This window comes from Oryctolagus cuniculus, chromosome 14 (genome assembly GCF_051225735.1).
Source record: "Oryctolagus cuniculus isolate XC-2025 breed Fujian yellow rabbit chromosome 14, ASM5122573v1, whole genome shotgun sequence".
Taxonomy (NCBI): domain Eukaryota; kingdom Metazoa; phylum Chordata; class Mammalia; order Lagomorpha; family Leporidae; genus Oryctolagus; species Oryctolagus cuniculus.
The window spans coordinates 85,773,961-85,799,092 of NC_142880.1; the positions used below are offsets into that span (position 1 = coordinate 85,773,961).

Sequence of the window (25,132 nt, forward strand, 5' to 3'; positions counted from 1 at the left end):
GAACACAAGCCATTGAATTTTTGTAACCTGGTAAGCAACATCATTTCTGTTCATCAGTACGCCAGTTCAGCTTTATCAAATCACTGGTGACTTAGATCCTCTCTCATAACGTATGTTCTACCCAGGAAGGGAGTCTTGTATGCAGCTTGACTTACAGCAAATCGTGGGAGTGCATGGCATGTGCATGTGTGTTGTGCATAAATCACATGGTTCCCAGACTGTTTTGCAGGTCACGGTTCCTGCTTTTCTAAGAAGTAAGAGTCAGCCAGTGTGCTGTACTACACTGTCAGGGTCTGTTATCTGAGGTAAAATGATCGCTTCTAAGACATTTTTATGTGTCCACATGAGTGGCCACACATTGAGGGATCATTTTCATTTTCTGTCAAGATAGAAACCATTACCAATTTGTTATGTTTTCTTTTACTTGGCAAACTATTTTATTTGCATTTTTGGCTGAGCTGCTGTATTGGCATGGTATACAACAGACATTTGGGTACCATTCAGCAGCATTCTATTTTTTCTGAAAAAAAAAAAAAGGAAAAAGGTGGGAGAGGGGAGAGAAAGAAAAGAAATATGATTCTATTGTAAACAGTATGAATGGTGTTTGATAATTATTCCCAGATTCCACTGTCTAACAAGGCATTTAAAGAAGTGTTATTAGGAGATCTATGCTGAAATGCGTGAAGGAAATTTTTGCCCAGAATTACTGGGATTCTTCCTTTGTTCCTTTCTACCCTAGCAGCAGTTGGTAGCAGTGAAGGCATGAGATTCTAGTTGAGCAGCTAGCAGAGTTTCTTTGCCATTGTGTTCCTTAGTCCCATGGCATCACAGACTCCTACAGCCGCAGAACCCTTCTCCTCCAGCATGTATTTCATATGGAGGAAGCATCAGTCAGAGGACTCATGTGACCACGTGGATGAAGTCCGTGTACCAGCTGAGGTTAGGTTAGATAAAGCCTGGTTAGTTCCCCAAACAGATTTTGAGAGAGCTGTGCCTAACAAGGCAGAGGGGAGTCTTCTAAAAGGAAAGGCACCAGCTCATCACACAGCAGTGTCATCACTTCCAAGGGAAGGGGAGAACGAAATCTCTCAGAGTAGATTACTATCTTGTGAACATTAGCTAGTCCATTGAAAACTTCTTTCCAAGCTGTTAAATTTACTGTTGCCTTCAGACTTTACAACAAAATATACATTGTAAAACATTAAACAGTATAAAGGCCTGCCTTCTGTCCTGTCTCATTTTTTCTCATCTTCTCCCCTATACACACACTTTCATCCATTGTACCTACAATATTCAGTGTTATAATAATTTAAAGAAATACTACCAATTACATGGTTGCCTCAAGAAAATATTTATCAATTATTATATAAGTAAAAGATGTTCACTGCAGAAAGATCAGAATATAAAACACCCTGAAAAGAAATAAGTTAAAATCATCTTTGGTATCAAATTCTAAGATAAATACTATCAATTTGTATGTATTAATTTACATTGTTTATGCTAAATCTATAAAAGCGTGTTCATACTGTTTATACTTATTAATAGATACTTCTGTACACATACATATTTGAAGCAGAAATGAGACCATCTAGTACTCTAGTTAGAACTTGCTCTTTTCCTTCAGCAACATTAGTGACTGCTTCTCCCTGTCATACATAATTTTGTTATGTAATTTCTCTATTTTGGATTTTCACCTTGAAGCAATTCAATTAATGGGATGACCCACAAATGTACCTGACTGTGTTGTTGGGTATTTAGGCTCTTTCCAGTTTTTCTTATTATAAACAAACCATGCTGGAGTGGACGTCCTTGTATCTGTGTCCTTGCTATTTTCTCAGGATGCATTTCTGAAGCTGGAATTGCTTAGTTAGTGAGCATGCATGTTAGGCCTCTGCTAAATATATTCAAATGGTCCTTCCAAAATGTCATTCCAATTTATATTCCCAAGTAATTATCATTTCAGACTTGCCTTAAGGGCTATTAGATTCTCAAGAATTAATTCAGGGTCTTTATAGTATTTAGTGAAAGAGAATAATGCTAGAAGAAATGCACTGACTTTATAATTTTAAAAACATACACATGCAGTCTGGTTTGCTTCTGTTTTTAATAACACTGTGCACGTTTCAGTACAGCCTCTCAGGGGCCTCATCGCTAAGTGACCCTGTTCTCGGTTCTGAAACCTTTCCTAAAATAATCCTGTTAGAACCTCTGCCTCTGGATTTTTTTGTTTTTCAGTTTTATTAGTGCACCTTGGCTTGTGTTGAAAATTAGTTTTATGAATCAGTCAAGACAGTTTGTTTCTACTAGAGATTGGAGTTCTGAAAAAAACAAGGTTTGGCTCAAAGTTTTAAAGCCATCTTCTGGAGATAGAATAATATAGAAGCAATAAGTACCAGTTGTGATTCCAAAACCATGATATTTTAATAATGCAGATGTAAAAAATAATAAGATTATTGACTTTTACACTCAGTCATGTCTCATTGTAAGATAGCATTAGAGAACATAGCTTCATCTCATTGCCTATGCTGACAAAACTTTAAACACCTTTAACATGGAATACACACTGTAATTTGTGTGTAATTTGGTCATATAATGAGTGAAGGGGTGCAGTGACAACAACTGAATGTTTGAGTAGCAGTCCTCCCTTTATTCAAGCAGGATACTGCCAGGCATGGGTGACAGGTTGGGGTGGGTGAACACAAACACAGCTAGAAGGATGAAGAAGCATGAAGGCTGGGTTAGTCAAGGGAGCAGTCGTCTTCACACTTCATTGATAGCGCGACAGCGTGCCTCCAGTTTGGGGACCCTTGGCACTCCTGAAAATTATTGGAAACCCCAAAAAGTGTTGTTTAAGTGGAGGATAGTTATCAATGTTTCCCTCATTAGAAATTCAAACTAAGAAGCTTCAAATCTCTTTAAAATAATTGTATGCACATAACATGTTTACATAAATAAAACACTGATGAAAAATGAGTAGATCTACAAAACAGAAAAATTTAGTGAGGAGGGTGCTATTGTTTTACATTTTTCTTTTTGATCTCTGAAGTCTGGCATAAAAGGAATACTTGGATTCTAATATCTGTTTCACTCTGTTTTGGATTCTCTGAAGAATCTCAGGAGAGAATGGCAGTGGCCACCCAGTGGCCAGCTGGGACCTTGCTGTCATTCTGTCCCTTATTTAAATTCTCAGAGTGCTTGCTGTGTGCTGTAGGATCACATCCACAAATGCACCATCTTCACAGGGTCTCTCTCCTGCTCTTCACAATCTCCTTGTACCTCTCCTGGGCTTCCTTTTTCCAGTCTCCCTCCAGATAATCAGAGCTTCCCTTTCAGTGTTGTGCCCTGCACTTCCTGCAACTGCACCCACGTTCAGAGCCACGCTGTGGTAGCAAAGAGGGGGAGAGAGCAACAGCCTTGGGTCACGCGCCCTGAGGGCCACCTCCTCAGAACTAGTGCCAACACTCCCCTTTTTCTCCTTTGAAGATTCCCAAATCTACACTGTGCTGCTAATCCTTTAAGAGTTATGCATTTCTCACTCATTTGTGCAGGATGTCTCATTTATTTCAGATGCTACCTCTTCAGTTTTATTTTTATTTTTTCTAGAAAATTCAGATGGCTCTGAATTCTTCTTAGCATGAATCACTTTTTTTCTTTAAAAAAAATGTTTCTTAATAGTTATCACTGGACTGTCTTTAAAGTAGTGTTTGTGGAAAGCACTGTACCTTGATAAGCCTCCCAGGCTGAAGAACAGTACCTTAGCAGCATCCTCAAATCACAGGCAGTGTCAGCAGTCTACTGTGCCTGAGAGAAGGGCGTGGGGAGCCTGAGTGCTGTTGAGGCGCGGTGCCTGGTGTGACCTGCCTCCAGGATCTCTTAACAGCCTTCAGAGAAGCCCTGCTTATGTGAGCTGCGCTTAGCTCCGTGTGGAGCTTCAGAAGGCCTGAGATTCAGATTCTTTTTACATGGTCTGTGTGGACCAGAGGAAGCTGGAGCTCAGAGGCAAAGGAAGCCTGGAGGTCACAGGGATGTTGGCACGGAGCACAGACCTCTGCAGGGATCTGGATTGCTGTGGGTTTAGAGAGGTGCAGAGTAGCCCAACTGAGAGGTGGCTCATAATAAGATGATATCTGAAGCCTTAAACCAAGTGAATAAAGCATGTTTGGCTCCATTCATCTGAATGAAGCAATACTGGTAATTCATGAGGTCAACAGAAAAGTGTGTTTTGTTGTAAAAGTTTGTCACTAAACAATCTTTAAAGAAGTTGATCTATTTTTTATTCACTAATTATAAAATACTCCTCCTTGTTCTTCTTGCCAAGACTAGGAAGCCCTTTAATATTAAAATTTCAACTAAGTGATCAACTGCAAGACCAGCATTCAGCTCTCAGCTTTATGGGGAGTACTGTTTTCAGTAGTTACTGTAATTGTGCTATGTATATCCTTTACTGGAGCTCTAGAACTTTTATTTAGACATCAACCTTAATTCATAAGCTTCTCTTATTTCCCACCATATAGGTAAGTGGTACTGTTTACTTAACGGTTCAGATAATGAGTCATGTGTACTCAGTGAACTGCTGTTATCATGTAACCCTTATCCCTGTTTATTAGTTAAGAACTCTGGATAGTTTTTTTTCCTATAATGTGCTTTGAGACATATAGGGACTGTGGCAAGTAATTGTTAATCCCCAAGCTATATATTATATGAATACTTACCATCTGATGAAACTAAAATCTTTCAATGGCATGAAAACTGCAGCATAATATTTATGGTTCAATTTATTCTGATAGATCCAAGTAATTCAGTTTGAGTATTTTGAAAACTATTCTTATTTCTTGTAAGTGTTTTTAATGTAAATAATTTGTGAGGTGTGGAATGTGGAAAAAAGTGAGATGTGACGTTTATCCCCATTTATTTATCATCTAATATCCTAAGTGAGATAAGATATCACTGTAAGGAAGGTTTCTACTTAGAACAGATCTTGGGAGTAAATTATGAAGTGCTTTCACAGTCATTGGCAAGAAACCTTGCATTCACATCGGACTCTTAACTCTTCTGATGTGGTTTAATCCTTCACAAGCTTGGGTCCAATGTCATGAGATGTGGTTGGTAGTCACACACTGGGGACAGGAACCCAGGCCTCTTGACTAGTGTTCTACAATGCCTCTTGAATATTTGTTATATATTTACTTGACCAAAGTGAGGCTTATGAACTCTACTATTACTTTATTCAAGTTTGAGTCTGTGTAGGTCAATTCACTACATTAGAACAAATGGAATCCAAATAAAGGTTGAAAATGAACAAATTTGCTCTGCCCCAAGTGGCATTTATATTTTTAGAGGTTTTTTTTTTGGGGGGGGGTTGACATTTCTGAAGTTACTTAGATGTGAAATCTCTTCATTTCTTTTTAACCTACTTATTAAATATTTTTAGCCAACTATCAGTTTAGATTAATTAATAAGATTATAAAAAAAATAACAGAATAGGAACCACTTACACTTAACTTTAAGGTAAGTATACTTCCTTTTCATGTATATTTGTTCTAACTCTTCTGCATGTAGTAAGGAACTGTTCATTCTTGAAGCAAATATTTGCATGCACTGTATTTCACGTGCCCTGCTAAGGCCATTATCCTATCTCTTCTCATGTAACCTTTACAAAAGTTCATAGGACTCATAGGCTAGAAACCAGCTGGGGTAGAATTCCTACAGCTCCACCAGAAAATTAGTTTTATTCCCATTGTATAAGTGAGTAACTGAAGGAAATCAGGCTATTCACCCAAGATCACACAGTAGTAAATAATGGGGTCATCTGTCGCTCTTAAGAGCCCATGATGCTTCTAGAACACAGGCTTCTACCAACAGTGATTCCACCCTGAAGCTCTGATCTTTAGAACAAATGGGAAGAAATCAGCTTGACTTTCAACAGCCTTTGATCCTAAATAATTTCTTGTGGTGCTAGTTTCGGCAGATATCACACATTCACATCTTTGGACAACTTTCCTCTTTTTTTATTTTTTAAAGAAATGTACCTTATGGAGGTGTCCTCTAAAGCAGTCATGCTTCTTTTGGCCATGGAGAATTCTGAGACTAGACCCCACTCTGTAGTCCCACATATTGAATTCTCACCCAGTTGTACAATGGGCTGTCTAATCAGATTGTCTGGGTTCATACCCGTCTCTGACAGTGATAGTTGAATGAACTGAGTAAGCAGCCTAACTTCTAAGCATTCATTTGTTCACCTGTGAAGTGAAGATTACAATACCTACCACAGAGTTATTTTTATAATTGATTAGGAAAATTCATGTTAAACACGCAGTACAGGGTCTGATTCTTAGAAAAAGCTCGGGAAATATTAGATGTGAGAGAGGGAGGGAGGCCATGGTACCTGGCAGAGTATTGGTAAGTTTTGACATGTTACGTAAGCATTACAAACTAAAAGTTCTGAATTAAACTGGCAAAACATTAGTTGTATAGTTTCTTTGATCTAATTACCTCAAAGAAAATAATATAGGAATAAAAGGCAAATAGTAATGTATTTCAGTTATATTATCTGTGACCCAAAGGAAAAGTGGACATATTCAATTAAATTGGCTAATACTACTCCTCAGTGTTTTGTTTTTTTTTTCTTCAAAGGTCTCTTTATTTATTTTGAAAGTCAGAATTATGGAGAGAGAAGGAAAGACAGAGAGATCTTTCATCCTGTGGTTCATTTCCCAGATGGCCCCGACAGCCAGGGCTGTCCCAAGCTAAAATCCGGAGCCAGGAGCTTCATCTAGGTCTCCCCCATGAGTGGCAGGGGCCCAAGCACTTTGGACATCTTCCACTGCTTTTCCCAGGTCATTAGCAGGGAGCTGGATCTGAAGTGGAGCATCCAGGACGCGAACCAGCACCCATGTGAGATACCATCATCCCAGGCAGTGGCTTTGCACGCTATACCACAGTGGCAGCCCCTCACTAGTTCTATTTTATAAAATGTTGAGTAAGGGAGAAAAATATAGTCTTTTTTAAAAATACAGCTGAATCCAGATTATGAAATACTGAGTCTGGTAGAGTTTAGCTAACAAATTTATCATTCATGGAGAAACAGGAAGAGATTGGACAAAATTACCTTTTCTGTATTGGGGTTACAGTCATGGATTATAGATTTTTCTCCCATCTCTGTCTCTTTCTTTCTCTCTCTCTCTCTCTCCCTCCCTTCCTCCCTCCCTCCCTCTCAGTCTCTCTCATTTTCACTGACAAGATCATTGTGGAACACAAAAACACTGTGCAAGGATAAGTCATTTATTTCTATTGGAAAAAAAAATTAAGGAGTAAAGATTCTTGGGATTGGTATGAGGTAGTAAAAAAAGGCATTCCTCCATAGTTGCTATAGATAGCAACAAAGCAAGTGCAGAATACAAGTTGCCATTGTACGCTGGCAACCAAGAAATTATCAACAAGCATTCTGATAACCAGATCTGAGAGAAAGTTAAATTATACTTAAAGTAAGATAGAAAAACCCAGGTAGTGGCTGGCGCCACAGCTCACTAGGCTAATCTTCCACCTTGCGGCACCGGCACACCGGGTTCTAGTCCCGGTTGCCCCTCTTCCAGGCCAGCTCTCTGCTGTGGCCCGGGAGTGCAGTGGAGGATGGCCCAAGTGCTTGGGCCCTGCACCCCATGGGAGACCAGGAGAAGCACCTGGCTCCTGGCTGCAGATCAGCGCAGCGCAGCAGCCATTGGAGGGTGAACCAACGGCAAAGGAAGACCTTTCTCTCTGTCTCTCTCTCACTGTCCACTCTGCCTGTCAAAAAAAAAAAAGAAAAAGAAAAACCCAGGTAGTAACATTCCAAGTGAAATATGATAGAAGAAAATGCATAACTTCTACATGGTTGCTTGCATTTTTTTAAAGGTAGTTATAAACAATTTGTTTTTTCTTACACAGTTTTTAAATGAAACTTCTAATTGTCATACTATTTTTTTCAAATAGCCTGATTGTTTATAATGTATGTTCAAGATGTAAACATTAAAAAGGGAGAAATCACTAGTAATTTCATATTCCATAGATAATCATCATTAATGGTTTTGTCTATCTACCCATATTTATTATCTATTTATTATTTATTTATCTGCCATATTTATTTTCCCCTTTCTCTCTTTTCAATATTTTATCAAAAGTTTTACACCATTAAACATTCTTTTGTAGCATCTCTTTTGATGACTATAATATTCCATCACACGAATATAGTGTAATTGAACATGTGTCCTTTTTTGGAAAGATTTATCCCATTTTTAATCAGAAGCCTTTAATTAATGAGTGAACCTGTAGTTAAGTATTTGTAAATACACTGGGATTTCCTTAGGCCAAAGGATGCGACACTGCTGACTTAGGCAGTCTTTTTTGTTTTTAAATTGTAACTGAGATATAATTTACAAATGAGAAAACAGTTACCTGTTCACTTGGATGAATTTTGACAATTATGTACCCCATGAAAACGCCATCAAAATAAGATGTAAGCATTTACATCACCACCGGAAGTTCCTTCACACTCTTGGCCAGCTCGTGCCCCCTTCAGCTCCAGTATGCCTTGGGTCAAGTTTTTGCTAGGTCCCATTCTAACAAGTTGGATCATTTATAGCTAAACAGCAGTCTACAAAGTCATTAATTTTTCCTGACACTCAATATTACGTGAGTATGTGTGTGTTGTAATCTATTTTACATAGCAGATATGCATATATTTGCAAATGCCTACCTTGTGTTAATTTGTATTTCTTTGCTTACTAGTGAAGTTGAACCTTCTCAGTGTTAACTGGCCATCTATATTTCACTGATGTGCTTGCTAATTATTTAGTCCATTATGTTTACATATGTCTCAGTGATTTGTAAGTGCTCTTAAATGTTAAGGATATTATTTTTGTTTAAAATATTTTTACCAGTTTGTCCTTGCCTTACGATTTGTTTATGGGGGTTTTGTTCCATTGCATTGCCAAATTTGCCAATTGCTTCCTTCATGTTTTCTGCTGTCTTTGTAAACTCAAGATTATATAAAACTCTAGTTATATCTTTATCCAGTATTTTATGGTGTTATTTTTAATTTACCTCAAAAATTCACCTGGATTTTATGTGGTATAGTGTATTAGGTCAATATTGTAACTTGATTTTTTTCCAAATTGCTTACCGCCACAGCCCTGTGTTTCCCACACTGATGTTAAAAGTGTTCTTTATCATAGAAGGAGAACTGATGTATATTTTGAGTCAGTTTTATTATTTTTAGATTGGGTTTTGATTTCCTTTCTTTTTACCTATTCTGGTACCAGTACCTCATGGGTCGATTCTGGGAACAATATAACACTGTTTAGTGTCTGGTAAGGCAAGTTGGACCTTTATTGTCCTACACCTATATTTTTACTTTGGAAGCTTAACTGAGGGGATATGTGCTGCATTCTTATTTTCTTTTAGCTATCCACACCTGGAAAAAACTTAAACAATAGACCGTGGAATCAATGAAAAGGCTCCATTATTTAACAGGTGGCCACTACCTGAATTGTAGACCCAGTGCCAAGAAGGAAATAATTAGTCTAAAAAAACGGCTCAGCTGAATTTTTGAAGTAAATTAAAAATAAAACCATAAAACCATAAAAATACTGGAGAAAGATATAACTAGGATTTTATAAAATCTTGGGTTTACAAAGACTGACAGACCCTTCAAAGTAATGGAAAAGATCACATGTGGAAAATAAATAGCATAAGGAATGAAAAAGAATGAAACCTAACATGTTTGATTGCCATTTTCTGGTAAAGGTATATAAATGTTTTTATGAGAAGTTTGATCAGAAGTTTTTCCATCTCCTTGGTAGACTGAACAAAAGCACAAGGGATTAGCAAAGTCGCAGAGGAGAGACACTCTCAAATCCTTCTGTTTTACCTGGTGTGATCCCCAAGACAACTGTGGCAGTCACATTTAAACGCAAGCCACAAATTTGTATCCCAGATAAATTTGTTAATCTTTCAACTGCATGCCATTTTGAATTATGAATATCCCTTCTCCTCTCTAGTATTAATACAGATAATCAAATTAAATGTAATCATAATGTTCTGTTCTGTTTGTGCACATAAAATTCAGTTGACCAAGATAAGTAAAATGTTGGAATCAGGTTTTTTTTTAGTGAAATAAAAGTTAAAGTAAAACTCTCACTTTCATTAAACACTGACACAGCACTAATCTCCTTTAAACCTATAAACTAAATGTTGTTACTTTGCCCACATTATATGGACAGATTCTGAGGCACAGAAAGATTAAGTAACTTGGTCTCATAGCTGGGAAGTCATAGACCTCAGAGATAGCCAGTCATGCTAGCCTCCAGTGTTGATTCTATGTTTTTTTTTTTTTTCAAAAGCATTCTCTCTTATTTGTGATTTTGTATTACTTATATGTAATATCACATTTTCTGCTCAAAAAAATCATTACTGGTATATGTGGTGAAACTTAACCCCTCTGTATTTCATGATTTTATATCTATATAGACTGACATCATTGGTTCTGCTACCTACGCAACAATTTCCATAAATGAGCTAGTGTGTATATTTCTGTTATTTTCCAATAAATTGGTGGTGGTATTTTTTTCTGTTTTTGTCTTAAGTGTAGTAAAAAGGCCAAAGAAATGACTTCAGGATTTTATTAACTCTCAATCAAAAATCATCTAGCCCTTTTTAAATCATGGAAGATATTAAATTGATATCCCTAATATTATATTCCCTTATTTAAGAATTAAAATTTAGAAAGTTACATAGAAGCTTGTTTAACTGAACAAGAAGTTCCTACCACATTTGCCTGTAATTTTTCATTGGAATATAAATAGTGGAGTGGTTTTGAGTATGGGATTTCGACCTGAATTTGAATCCCAGCTTAGAAATTTACTAGCTGTGTGATCTTAGGCAAATTATATACGCTTTCTATCCCTGTTTTTGAAAGTGTAAACTGAGGATAATAATATCACCTTCTTGGTGGGTCAAGCTGTGGATTAAATGAGATACTATTTTTAAAGGTTTTAGCAAGGTGTCTGGAACAATCAGTACTCAATGAATGCTTTTTTAAAATATAATCTCCAATTTTATCTTTGTTATTTTTAAGAACTAACTTCTCTATACTTGACCACTGTCAGTAAATCTATCAAGATGATGACTGGAATTTATAGTATTTCTATAATATTTGATGGCTTTTTATGATCTTTTCTTAATTAACCCATAATAACTCGTAAGGGCTTGTTTACTTCCTGTCATAGTTCTTAACATTCTGAGGTAAAACAAATTTGAGATTTGGTATTTTTTTTTTCAGTAGACAGTAATACCTCATTAATAAAATATTGTCTGTCCTTGAGGCTGCTACTAATAAAGAAAAAAAAAGGGAGTGGGGGAGGGAGCGCATTTAAAGAAACATCCCTTGTTTTAACTATAAAAGAGGAGAATCATCACTTTGGAGAGCATAGGATTATAAGCTCAGTGTAATATAAATGTTTTTATTCCATTTCTCCCACCTAGCCAGTTTCTAAGGTAGTGAAAAAATGAAGCAAGAAGGATTACGATTATAGACTAGCATCCCTGGTTAGTGTTCATTTTCTGCAAGACTATAAATAATGCTGCAGAAGACCAACGTGGTTCTTTATAAATAGGTCCTTGTCGGAGTTGCTGGCCCTGGGACGGTGATTATTTTAATTCTAAGCTCTCCATCCAGTCCCTGAAGTCAACTCATATTCTGTCTTTTTCTTCTAGGAGAAGAAAGTCTGTCTCTGTTAACACAGTACTTTCATACAGGGTACCCTAAAGTCAGTTTCTGTCATGTTGGGGAAGTCTGCTTTGTTCACAGATCTGTTTTGAGAGGGACAGGCAGATGGCCACATACTCCGCCGCTTACCAGGCCATTTATAGTGGGAACACCATCTTTCCTAGGTTTTTCTCTTAGACCATGGCCATAGATTAAATGGTATTGGCTGAGCAGTTGTTTAAACCCCAGGGCAGGTGTAAGAATGCACATTACAGATTTATTCTGGAAAGCCTCTTAAATCTTACCGCCTGTGTCCTGCTAAGTGCTAAGCATGTTAGATAGGCAAGAAAGCCAAGAAATTGTACACAGTTCCCCTGTTGCTGAAGATATTGTGAAAATTACATCTCTCATGTTTAGTCCAGCAATACTCAATATTTACTAAAGACACTTTATGAGATGAGGATTTGTTTTAAATAAGGGAAACAACAGACATTTTCTAGAATTGACTTTTCAAAACCCCAAACTGAGGGGGCAATATTAACATTCCTTTAGCATATAGAACAAAGGAGATTTTTCCATGTTAGTGGTGAACAGTGAAAGAAAATCTGCTGGTTTTCATCTCTGTTTTCTTTTTCCAAGAGCCGGTGTCTATTTACTTCATTGCCTGGTTTCCCTAGTGTTCTATTTTTCTATCCTTATTTTTGTTTGGTCAAGCATGTTAGAAATTTTTGTTTCTATTTTTCTCCAATTGTGAATTTTTAAATCTCTATTCTAAGTTTTTTTTTTTACCAATTCTGTCCATATTTTTCCTTGTTTCATTCAAGGCACTGTAATTCCCATTCTGAGTCTTTTTTAAACTTTTCTTTCCTTCCATGATTTCTTCCTGCTCACTGTCCTGTGCCACCCTGCTGTTCTGGGCATGAGTTGTGCCAGTGACCTCATTTTCCAGGACTTTGTTTTTGTTGTTGTTACATTCTTTGATCTCTGGGCTCATTCCTGTTTTGTCTACCCATCTGTGTCTTCTCATATGAGTTACTGTGATGTCTACTAGTCCCTTCATATTTTTAAAAAATTCACACTTTTTAAATATGTACTTGTACTTAAAGCATCTGATTTCCTAACTCCTAAAGAAGCTTTGAATATTTTGAAACGAGAACACTAAGTTAGTAGTCAGTGATGGTGAAAGCCCTAAAACTAAATATTCATAAAGTTTTTCCTAAAAATTATATTTTATACTTAAAATTTAGATATAAAAGCATCCAATTGATAGTTTCAAACCTTCTAGAAATCATAAGGAAATACCCAAAGGTTTAAGCAAAGCAGCATTTGCATTTTAAACAACAGCAAAAGTGAACTGAGAATCAAAGAAAAAAAATAGTTGTGACTTTTGAAGTTAATGTCATTATTCTAGATGTGGGCGTTTGGGCAGTAGTTAAGATGCCACTTGGGAGCTACGTGGGATGCCCATATTTCATCTTGGAGTGCCAGGGTTCAAGTCCCAATTCTGCTTCCAAGCCTAGCTTTAAGCTAGTGCACACACTAGGAGGCAGTAGGTCGTAGGTCAGTTATCTGAGTCTCTGCCACCAATGTGAGAGAACTAGATTGATTTTTAGGCTCCAGGCTTCAGCCTGGCCCAGCCCCCAGCTGTTTGGAGCATTTGAGGCATGAACCAGGAGATGGAAGATCTCAACCTTTGTCCCTCTGCCTTACAAATACATTTTTTAAATTAAATAATACTTAAAAAAAAAAGAAATATTGAGTTACAACATGAGTTGAGTTTTTTTTTTTTTTTTTTTTTTTTGCTGTTTTTAAGATTTATTTACTTATTTATTTGAAAGGCAGAATTAGAGAGAGAAAGAGAGAATGAATCTTCCATCCACTGGTTCACTCCTCAAATGGCCACAATGGCCTGGGCTAGGCGAGCTGACACCAGGAGCCAGGAGCGTCTTCTGGATCTCCCACGTGCATGCAGGGCCCAACCACTTGGGCCATCCTTCTCTGCATCCCCAGGCTCATTAGTAGAGAGCTGGATTGGAAGTGCAGCAGTCAGGACTTGAACAAGGGCCCACTTGGAGGCCTACCTTGCAGTTGATAGCTTGACCTGCTACACCACAATGCCTGCCTCAAGTTGTTCTTTTTTAAAAACGTCATTATTCCTGAGATACTTAATTTTAATTCATTTAAAATGAATCTTGAATTTTGTGGTTTTGTGTTTTTGTGATTTCTTAAATTTGTATCTTGTTGACATGGTTAACAAATTCCCCAGAAACTATATTGGTCTCTATTATTCATTAGCAGCAAAAGTATCTGTAAAAGTACCAGTCATATTTAGGCTTCCAAGTTTTCTAGCCTAGGAACTGAAACTGTGGCTGCAGCTTGATAACCAACTGTGGTCTTCAGTAGCTTCTCCTTGGTTGTTTATCTGTAAATTGAAATAGAGGAAACCAAGTTATTTGCAGGTATAGAAAATTTAAGGCTAGCTAGTAGAAGTTCTGATTCTTCAGCACTGTAGCCAGATATAAAACAAATCCACAAAAACCAGCAGTTGCTCTGAAATAACCATTTAGAAAATAAATTTTTTAAAGGAATCTTATTCACCAAATATAAATTTTCTGGCAACAAACAAGGAATTATCAGAAGCTCTGTTAAGAAAATTTTCACCTATTATAGAGATAGATACATAGGTATTCCATTCCTAAAATAATTTTTAAAAATGTTTAAAGATTTATTTATTTTGAAAGTCAGCATTACAGAAAGAAAAGGAGAAACAGAGAGAGATCTTCCATCTGCTGGTTCACTCCCCCAGATGGCTAACAGCCAGTTGGTTGTCAGGCCGAAACCAGAAGCCAGGTATAAGGAGTTTCTTCCAGGTCTCCCACATGGCTGACAGGAACCCAAACACTTGAACCATCTTCCGCTGCTATCCCAGGCCATTAGCAGGGAGCTAGATCAGAAGTGGAGCAGCTGGGACACAAACTGTTGCCCATGTGGGATACTGGCATCACAGGCTATGGCTTCATCTGCTATACCGCAACATGGGCCCCTAAACTTTATTAAGATAACGTGCCTTTTCCACAAACTTTTTTTTTTTGAGATTTATTTATTTATTTGAAAAGTAAAGTTCTAGAGAGAGAGAGAGAAACAGAGAAAGATCTTTTGTCCCCCAATTCATTCCCCAAATGGTAGGAAGTATTATGCCTGTGTATGTATAGTTGTTATTGATAAGCTATAAAGTTACAGGTAATTATTGATTATTTTTCTTTTTGCCTCATAGATTATCTTACTTTGGAAAAGAAAAAAAAACACAAAAACAATTAATGTATATTATGTTATGAGTGTTATATAATAAAATAATATTTCTGTTATCCTTGGTTCTACAAGTAGTTTCAGCCCTTTGAATGACTTAGAGTGTGCTATAGGAAAGACATTCTTAAAAATATGAATTTCAGCCACCAATGTTAGTTGATTTCAAATAAGTTATGTGTGTATTGTAGTGAAAAGAATATGCAGTATAATAGTGTATTATAAAAATACACTGTTAAGGACTGAACTTTGCACTCCCTTCACCCAAACCTCCTATCTTAAAGCTTCAGCTTCCAGCATGATGGCATTTGGAAATGGGGTCTTTGGAGGTACTCAGATCTAAATGGCACTGTTGGGAGTGGGACCTTAATGACACAAGTCATACTTCACACCCTCTTGACAAGAAGAAGCCAGAGACAGTTCTCTGCCTCCCTCCCTCCCTCCCTCTCTCTCCCTCTCTCTCTCTCTCTCTCTCCCTCTCTCTCCCTCTCTCTCTCTCTCTCTCTCCACCCACACACACTGAGGAAAGGCCATGTAAGGACACAGTGAGAAGGCAGCTGCAACTCGGGAAGAGAGCCTGTACCACGCACTGATTCTGCTGGCATCTCGATCTGAAATCAGAACTCTGAAAAAGTAAACTCCTGTCATTTACGCCACCCAATCCATGGCATTGCATTGGGGAAGCCTGAGCTAACTGAGACACACAGAGTACAAAATAAGTTGAAAAGACAAGTATTTGCACTTTTTTTTGTCCTTTGCAAAATCCTTTTGAATGCACTATGTTTGATCTAACCATGCAAAGTAAAATGGGGAGCACCTGACCGTCGTCCCTGTAAGGAAACAGACAGAGGCCGGGAAGCAGTGTGATTTTCCTCTCCTTAGTGGCTGAATTGCCACTGCACTCCCGGGCCACAGCAGAAAGCTGGCCTGGAAGAGGAGCAACTGGGACAGAACCGGCACCCCAACTGGGACTAGAACCCTGGGTGCCGGCGCCGCAGGCGGAGGATTAGTCTAGTGAGCCACGGTGCCAGCCCCTTACTTTTTAATTCCTTTTCTCCATGAACTTTCTGAAATCCCTTTGTGTGTACTGGTATTATCAAAGAGAAGTGCAGGCAAAACCAGGAAGAGGTTTTGGAGGTGACAGTTACCCAGAGGCATTTATTTATTTAACACATGTTTATTGGAGGCCTTCTTGCCATGCATTTGCTGATCAGTGCTGTTAAAATGACCAATGAAAGAGAACCATCCCCCTCCACGTGGCCTGGTGGGACTGACAGCAGTGGGAAGAAGACTAAACCGAAGAGATAGATGAGATTCCCCAGGAGTCCAGAGAGGGCCTTTACCCTGCTGGAGAAAGAGCTGGACAGGCCAGGAGAAGAATCCAGAGTGATGTGAGAGAGGATGACACCTCTGCTACCGGGAGGTGTGTGCTGCAACAAGGAGACAGGACGGCGAAGGAAAACAACCTGAGTTCCTTGCAGGAGCAATTTGGGGCATCTGGAGCAGAAGATGTCATGGGGGCAGGTGATGTAGGAACTTGGAGGGAAGAGCAAACCCAGATCGATCGTAGAGGCTGCATGAGACGTTTGGGTTTCTTTGTGTAGACTGTGGAAAGCCGCCAAAGGAATTAGAACAGGAGCGTTTTCATGGCTAGCTTTGCATTTCTGAAAAATCTGTGTATTATCTGAAAAACCTGGTATTATCCACCACAAGGCAGTCCTTAGTAATTTGGTGCCTGAGAGGAGATTGCCAAACATCGCCTCTTCCAGGGGCAGTGTGGGCCCTTGGTTCTGTCCTTCTTGGGCCTTTGGCTGAATGGGGAATCCCTACCTAGCATCCCCATTTGAGAGAGAATAAGGAAAAATTGGAACTGAGATTCCAGAGAGCAATTATTAAAGAGAATAGGGAATAAAAAATTTATAGTGGAAATTAGTGCTTTTTTTTTAAGTATTTGTCTAAAGGAGAGGTGTTTTTCCTCAAAGATCCTCCCACACTACTCAACACATTTTTGGAATTTCTCTTTTGAGATTGCTTTAAAGACCAGCCTGGGAGCCGAATAAGTAATCATTCTCGTCCCTTTATGGTTGCATCTTATTTTGAATTTTATACTCCAAAATAAGCACTACCAATCTGTGTTTCTATCTTCCTTGCTAGACCTGCCTGTGACTTTTGTCTTACACTTTGCAAGCTTTCCAAAACGAGCATTTGCTACATTGTCATGCCTGTGTGTCTTCTCCCTAACAGACGGTGCTTAGGAGACAAGCCCAGGTCATACATGGCCTGTGTCACCAGTGTCCAGCATCAGCCCTTCACATAAAAAGCCCTCATATGTTTGTTGAAAGAATAATTGACAACTTCTCTTTGGAATTGCTCATTGTTTTGTCCTCAAACCATATACGTGAAATAGACAATGCACTTAGGATTGTTCAGTTTGACAAATAGACACAGAGGACCATTAAGTTTCTCCTAGTATGTGAAGTAGTTGTCATGAAGAGCCAGGTGTTCACCATCTCTGAGGGGTAGGAACAAATAGCTAATGTTATCAATCAGACAAAGTGTAAAGATTCTTGAACTTTAGTTCCGTGGTCTTTGGCTGCATTTAAAAATAGCCAAAGAAAAATTGTTTTAATCACTGATGCTGAGACCTCATCCTGAAACTATTAAATCAATACTCTACAGGTGAAAGCCTGGCATTGAGAATTCTCCAAACTACCCAAGATGATCCCCCCATCTGATGTAGGATCTCTAAAATTATGCTTTGGGGAAACATTGCTTTAAAGGAAAAAAAAAATCCTATCTCTCCAGTTCCACCTTAGATGGGATAGGAGATGAAGGAGAATGCAAGCCATTCTCACCACAGTCTGTTGAGGAATAAGAGTTTCCAATGGCTGATAGCATTGCAGTGGGAAAGCAGCCATCGGTATGCGCAGCGCTCGGAGAGTTCATGGAAAGGTAGACTTGTGCTGAGCATGAGACTTTCTGCAGAGTCTGGTAGATGTCTTGGGGGCTTATCACTGGAATAAAAGACAGTCTCTGCCCATGAAAGGAGGTCAAGTGTTAGTAAATGAGGTAGTTCCAGCCGGTAGGCCTGGCTAATACAAAGGTCCTGAAGGCTTTCCCAGCACAACTCACCAGGCTGGGCACTGAAAATACGACTGTCTTGAACAACCGACAGTCTGTTCCCAATAAGTACACATGCAGTTACAAAGGGGCCAAAGTGAATGAGAAGTGAATGAGCTTGTTGAGCTGGGAAGCAAGCGGTTGTAAGGGGGGCTGGTTCTAAGGGTCAGACCGAGGTATTGATGTTAAGTTATTCCTGATCACAGGAATGCTATGAAAGAGACATGGGAGATTATTTTAGAACATCTGGAAGAATTTGAAAAAGGAAGAAGTCCAGATGTAGAACAATTAGGACACCTGCAACAATCTAAAATAGCGATCATAAATAAATGTTTCTTTCAGGGGAAAAAAAAGTTCCTAAATTGGGGTGATTTGGAAATGGGAAGAGGTGGTTCATAGAATGACCTATGAACAAGAGAGCTGTTTACATTATGAGAGCATTTGTTTGTTTGAAAGACAAAGAGAGAGAGAGAGGGAGCTCCTGTCCACTAGTTCACTTTCCAGATGCTCCCATGAGCCAGGGCTGGGCAGCCTAACGCCGGGAGCCCAGAACTCAATCCAGGTCTCCCACGTAGGGAACAGGGAACCGAGTACTTGCACCATCACCTGCTGCCACCCAGGGTGTGTATTAGCAGGGAACTGTAATTGCATGTGAAGCTGGGACTTGAACCCAGGCACTCAGGTATAGGATGCAGGCATCCCAAACGATGTCATAATCACTGCATCAACACTCTCTCCGACATAAGTAATTTAAGTGCATTTCAAGCAGAAATGAATTGCGAATATTGGAATTCTATACTGGGCTACTTATTATGTGCCTAAAAATTATTTTTCACATGTTCCATTTGTATTGTTGTCATATCAGTATATTTCACAACTGTGTGAGAACTTTAAACACTGAATGTCAACTCAGTGAGGTCAGTCACAGTCCAGGTCCTTTTCAAAGCAGTTAGTTCGTTTTGATTTATATTTTACACAATCTCATACCACAAAATACTGTCAATCACAACCTCTAATGGAAATAGTAAGCCACCATCTTTCTGTAAAACACTCTAAAGTCAAAATTCTTTTTTTTTTTTTTAAGATTTATTTATTTAGTTGAGAGTCAGAGTTACACAGATAGAGGAGAGGCGGGGAGCGGGGCGGGTGGGGGTGGGAGCAGAGGTCTTCCATCCGATGGTTCACTCCCCAATTGGCCTCAACGGCCGGAGCTGTGCCAATCTGAAGCCAGGAGCCAGGAGTTTTTTTCAGGTCTCCCACGGGGGTGCAGGGGCTCAAGGACTTGGGCCATCTTCTACTGCTTTCCTAGGCCATAGCAGAGAGCTGGATCAGAAGTGGAACAGCGGGTCTCAAACCAGCGCCCATATGGGATGCCAGCGCTTCAGGCCAGGGCTTTAACCCATTGCGCCACAGCGCTGGCCCCAAAAGTCAAAGTTCTTATTTGAGAATCTGAGCCTGTGTAAAAGTTTTAATTAATCAAAACTAAATTTTTTGTCTTTGCCTTCAAGTGAACAAGTCCTAAAATTTTCGTATGTAAATGATTAGTGTAATTAATTAAAAGCAAATCGCTGCTCTTGTTGAGCTAATTCCATGACCAGCCGCAGAATGGTTAGTATTAAGTTATTGGGACGCAGAAGATTTTAAACTACCAGACCTTTCTGTACTCGAATTAAGACTGTATTCTACGTCTGCATGTGTATCCTCAGAGGAGACTGTAAAATGTGGGCATGCTTTCAATTCATGCAGTCTGTGATTTATGAAGGCACATAGGTCAGGAGTTTATTACGCTGAAAATCATAATAACTGTTTTGTTTTCCTTTTTAAAATGAAGTGACCAAAGCATGTTGAAAGATAAATGGGTGAAGCATTTTGATTATGCTTTTATTTCTATTAAAGATTAAATATTATTGCCGAGGAACCAGCCATGCTAAGTATTATGATATTAAAGCTGAAGTAGTTTGTAAGCTGATAGCCCCTTCTTTCCTCTGGGTCTAAGTTTGCTATTAATCAAAATGTTGGACTTGTTTAGTGCAGTGGCGTATGAAACAAACAGTTGAAAAAGACAGCTCCTTTAATTTACAGCCCTCTCTTTTTCAAATTTGAAAGAAAATCTGTTTCTTCTTGTGCACTTTGTGCTGTCGTTCACGTGCGTCTGGATTTCATTTCTTATACCAGAGGTGACTAAATCCCACTAGTGGCAAAGTTGTCTCATGGTATAGAGAGAAGGAAGGTACCTTTTTATGTTTTTATTGACAAAGTCTGGTAAAATCATTTTTGAAACATGGACAGTCACCATTAGATATGGATATTACCCAAAAAATCTATTCTTAGGCAGAGAATGAGATAATTTTTAAAATAAAAGAATATACATGTGGAAACATATAAATATCTCAGCTAACTAAGCTGGTGAGTTTTTTTAAGTATCAATCTGGGCATATTGAATAAAATTGTCTTAAAGGGCGTATGATTCCAGCTACTTCCTGGTGCTGGTTTAGACATCAACACAACTTCAAGTGCTGGGAAAGCTGCTAAGCACTCACTGAAGTGCAGTGTAGGGGTCTGGGCTCCCATTCACGTGTGGCAACAGACTTTTAACAGGATGCTCTTCTAACTTTGTTTCCCATCAGCAGTCATATTCTTAAAGTTTACTAATGCACTTTATGAAAAATGCAGTATAGGTTGTAAGAAGTGTGGGAGAGAAAGATCACCTCTCAATAACTAAAAAGTCTTGGTGCAGTGGGCTCTTGAGACTCCCACGTCCCACTTTGAAGTCCTTGAGTTTGAATCCTAGCTCCGCTTACAATCCAGTTTCCTGCTGATGTGCACCCTGGGAAGCAGTAGGTCATGGCTGAAGGTTTTGGGTCCCTGCCACCAGTGAATGAAGTTCTTAGCCCTTGGTTTCTGACTGCCCAGCCACAGCTGTTGCAGGCATTTGGGGAGTGAACCAACAGATAGAAGAACTCTTTCTATCTGTGTCTATCTGTCTTTCAAATGAAATGGGGAAAAAAAAAATGTTAACATTAGGTCTTAATTTATTACTTAGGTAAGGAAGAACTATGCTTTTAGGCACCATCTTTCATAGGAAAGCAGGTTGCAAATCTTATAGAGTTTCAGGGATAAGGAATCATTTAGGGGTTGCCCACCTCAGAAACTCAATTGTTCAAGAGAAACTGTTGCTGATTGGCTGATGTTCAATAACATTTCCCTGAAATGAGTCTGTCACTGACTGGCCAGCTTTTCAAAGGCTTGAGGCCACCCTTATGAGTTGGATTTCAGAGGTGTATTATTGAAGCAAATTGTCACTGATCATTTAGCTATAGGCACGTCATCATTAATTGGTCAAATCCAGTTTAATTGTGTTTCCAGCTGATTCTAGTGGTTACTTATTACCGTAGAACAATCAGCCTTTTCCTATTTGTTACACACTATTTTATTCTCAGAAACTAGTTCTTAAACACAGTAGATGATTGAAAGCCCAAGAAAATAAGATTTGGGGCCAGGCACTGTGGCATAATAGGTTAAGCCTCTGCCTGTGGCACCGGCATCCCATGTGAGCGCCAGTTCGAGTCCTGGCTGCTCCACTTCTGATCCAGCTCCCTGCTGGTGGCCTGGGAAAGCACTGGAAGATGGCCCAAGTGCTTGGGTCCCTGCACCCACATGGGAGACCCAGAAGAAGCTACTGGCTCCTGGATTCAGATCTGCCCAGCTCCAGCCATTGAGGCCATTTGGGGAGTGAACCAGTGGATGGAAAATCTTTCTCTTTCTCTCTCTCTCTCTGTCTCTGTAATTCTGCCTTTCAAATAAAGAAATAAATCCTTAATAAAGAAGGAAATGTGTTTTTTAAAGCAACAGGAGTATAAAATGTCAGAAACTCATGTATGTGAGATGAGTTTATGTATTGAGATCAGTTATGAAATGAAATTTAATTTGTATTATTAATAATAAAGTATAGAAAAGTGAATGTAATTTGCCTTAGTAAATTAGATTCTAGGTAATTGTCATTTAATAAATTAGATTCTAGGTGATCATACTCATTGCATTAGTAAGCTTTTTCAAGTAGAGTACAAAGAGATGGGAGTAGTGCCTAACCCAGCTTGTCAGCCCTAAGGAGCAGCAGCTACTGAACCCTTAGTGATGGTAGAATTCCTAATGTTGTAATGTTTTATTGCCCTGTCAAAATCTTAAAATATTTTCAAAATCTGAATGTATCCCTAGGAATTTGCCACACAAGTAAATGTGTCTTTTATTCCTGTCAGCAGTTTAGTCCTATCTGTTGCAATGAATAAAGGGATACAGGGTGACCTATTTAAAAATGGTTCAAATAACAAACAACAAATAACTAGACAGAAGAGCCTTAATCATTCCATTCAGTTTGGCTTGCATAAAAAACCTGAACTTTGTCCTTCAAATTCATTCAACTGCACTGAAGTCTGGACTTCTGACTTCCCTGTTTATTCCTGACACCTCCTAATAGGGGCACAGTTAATCACTTACATATTTCTCTGCGGCTAAGGATAGCCAGCTTATGACCACTTAGGATTCAAGCACATGTTGATACCTTAAGACCAGTGAGTGTTTGATAGAGTAGGAAAGCAGCATGGCTAGATTTGTTGTAATCAACAGTAAGAGGAGGAAATTAATCCAGGAAAGTATGCCAAGTGCTTAGTTTGCTTTCTATGAAAACAAATCTATTAACCAGACAACTCCCCAGAAAAGGGAGTCGTGACATGTATTCCTGATACTTGATGCATATAAATATTGAAAACAAAAAAGTCAGGTAGGACTGGGTGTTTCGTCTGGAGTTTTGCTCAGCAACCTGGTACACTGGGCAAGTGTGCTATTCAGGTGAACTTTTGAGGAATACTTGTAGGTAGAAGGTTTGTAAGCTCCCGTCAAGGGAAGAACCTCAGGGAAGACTGAGGCAAAGAAACGCAAACCAGCAGAGCAAACTCCAGATCTGTTTTCCAAATGTGTTTTCTGAGAAGCTGCGTTCTATGTGGTGCAGTCAGTGACAGTGGAGTATAGAATTTTTACTTTCAGTTCTTAAGCCAAAATCACTGACCCATCTGTCTCCCTATTTAGGATGTCCCATGTACTTCAATTTGAAGATAAAAGCAGGAAGGTGAAAGATGCAAGCATGCAGGACGCAGACACATTTGAAATATATGACCCTCGGAATCCAGTCAATAAAAGAAGAAGGGAAGAAAGCAAAAAGCTGATGAGAGAAAAAAAGGAAAGAAGATAAAAGGAGAGCAGGGATAACAAGAACATGCTGGAATGTGCCTGCAATCAGTGGCCTTGCAACAGCCATTGTTCCCAACAGCATCACTTAGGGGTGTGCAAAGATTTTGAACCTGTTGTCTGGTTTTGAAGGACAATTATCTTTGTTTTGTAAATTGTGCAGTGATGTAAGCACATGCTTTTGGTTACTGGTATATGCTTTCTTTTTCCTAATTGACCTTTTATATTGCTAAAACAGAAATAAAATCACTTTCCTTCCCATTTGCGGGTTAGCCATTTACAGATTATGCAAGTCTGTTTGAGTTACATGTGCAGTGTTCCTTTTGAAGATCTCTTTATAAGTTCTCACAGAGTATTTGAGGGAAATCTCCTTGGTACTCACTTTGGGATATAATACAAAATTATAAAATAAAAACATAAATTATATAAATGTGGATGTTTTTGTCTTGCATATAAATATTTTTAAATAGCCTAACGCCTTAACTCTTGAGGAACCCTCAAGAGAGTATTTATACCTCCATCGAGGGCAATACACAGCTTTTCTGGATCAGTCAGGACACTTGAACACTCTGACATCAGGTGAGCCCACTGCAAACCTGCTCTGACGCCGAGCCACCTACCCATCCTCTGCTCTTCTCAGAACAGCAACAGCAGGAGCAAGACTTCAACAGAGATCCGTTCTCGTAGAGAGCTCATTGAGAATTTAGTGTTAGAAAGCAGTCATTCACACTGGTTATTTGCCATATATTCCCTATAGCTTTACTGAGTTTATAATAGACTCTTAGTGCTAAAAATGTACCACAAGCTCATTTTAGTCACCTAAATAAGACCTCACCCACCATTTCACAAATAGCTCATCAGCTCTCTCATTCAATATAAAATCTTTAAAAATTAAGTAATCTAATGGGCTGTCTCTAGAGCAGTGTTTCCAAAATGTAATCCCAGAGGCTACACTATAGGGGCAGCATCACTTCAGGACACATTAGCAGTGCAGATCCTTGCCTTGCTGGCTGTGGCCAGCACCACTCCCTTCCAGAATACTGAATCTGAAACGTGTTAAACTCTGCAGACTTTTTAGACTAATGAGCCTCCCTGCTGGTGGTTCAGCCTCTTTGGGGATTGGCGTTATCCAGTGAAGTTAAAGTACAAATAATGTACATATCCAGTGATCCACAAATTTTAAACCTAGGGCTGAATCCTAAGGAAATTCTTACACATCACTCAAGGAGATAAGTATGTGCTAAGATACACACTGAAGCATCAACCAGAGAACAGATGACTAAGTTGCTGAATAGTTATATTGTGGAATATTTTAGGGAGGTGAAAAGCAATAAATCAGAGCTATACGTATTAATCTAATTTAATGTGAAGAAAAGGAAACCACTCATAAAAATGTTAAAGCATGTGTGGATGTGCACATATATAGTACAAGTATAGAAACAGTGATTACCTCTGGGGAGGAGGAAGGAATACCCAGAGGGATTTTACTTGTGTTTGTAGTGTTTTATTTGCTAAGTCATATAGTGAGTGCTCAATTATCTTTCTCAGTGTACATTTTTATATTCCTAAAATAGTTCAGATTTTTTTTCCTTTATGATCATATCTAGAATCTGAGGTGGAACAGAGGACTCACTACAAGAACCCTTTCTTTTTTGCAGCAGGAAGGAGAAAGTTTCAAAGAGGAGAGGGATAGGACAGAGGCACTCTGGGAAATTGTCAGACCACTCT

At 38.8% G+C, this 25,132-nt stretch overlaps 1 protein-coding gene and 1 long non-coding RNA gene across 3 annotated transcripts in view; one reads left to right on the top strand and one right to left on the bottom strand.

Moving 5' to 3' along the window:
* CWC27 (CWC27 spliceosome associated cyclophilin) overlaps positions 1-23,834 on the top strand; it is a 228,624-nt gene extending 204,790 nt beyond the window's left edge. For both annotated transcript variants that reach the window (XM_051853710.3, XM_002714061.6), the window contains one exon: positions 23,246-23,834. In XM_051853710.3, coding sequence (XP_051709670.1) covers positions 23,246-23,408 — 163 coding nt within the window. In that variant the 3' untranslated portion in view covers positions 23,409-23,834. The remainder of the gene's footprint in view (positions 1-23,245) is intronic.
* LOC127492813 (uncharacterized) overlaps positions 2,628-25,132 on the bottom strand; it is a 34,714-nt gene continuing 12,209 nt past the window's right edge. The window contains exons 2-3 of the long non-coding RNA XR_016220204.1: positions 14,060-14,162; positions 2,628-2,816 (exon numbers count right to left, since the gene is read on the bottom strand). This is a non-coding gene — a long non-coding RNA (uncharacterized LOC127492813). The remainder of the gene's footprint in view (positions 2,817-14,059; positions 14,163-25,132) is intronic.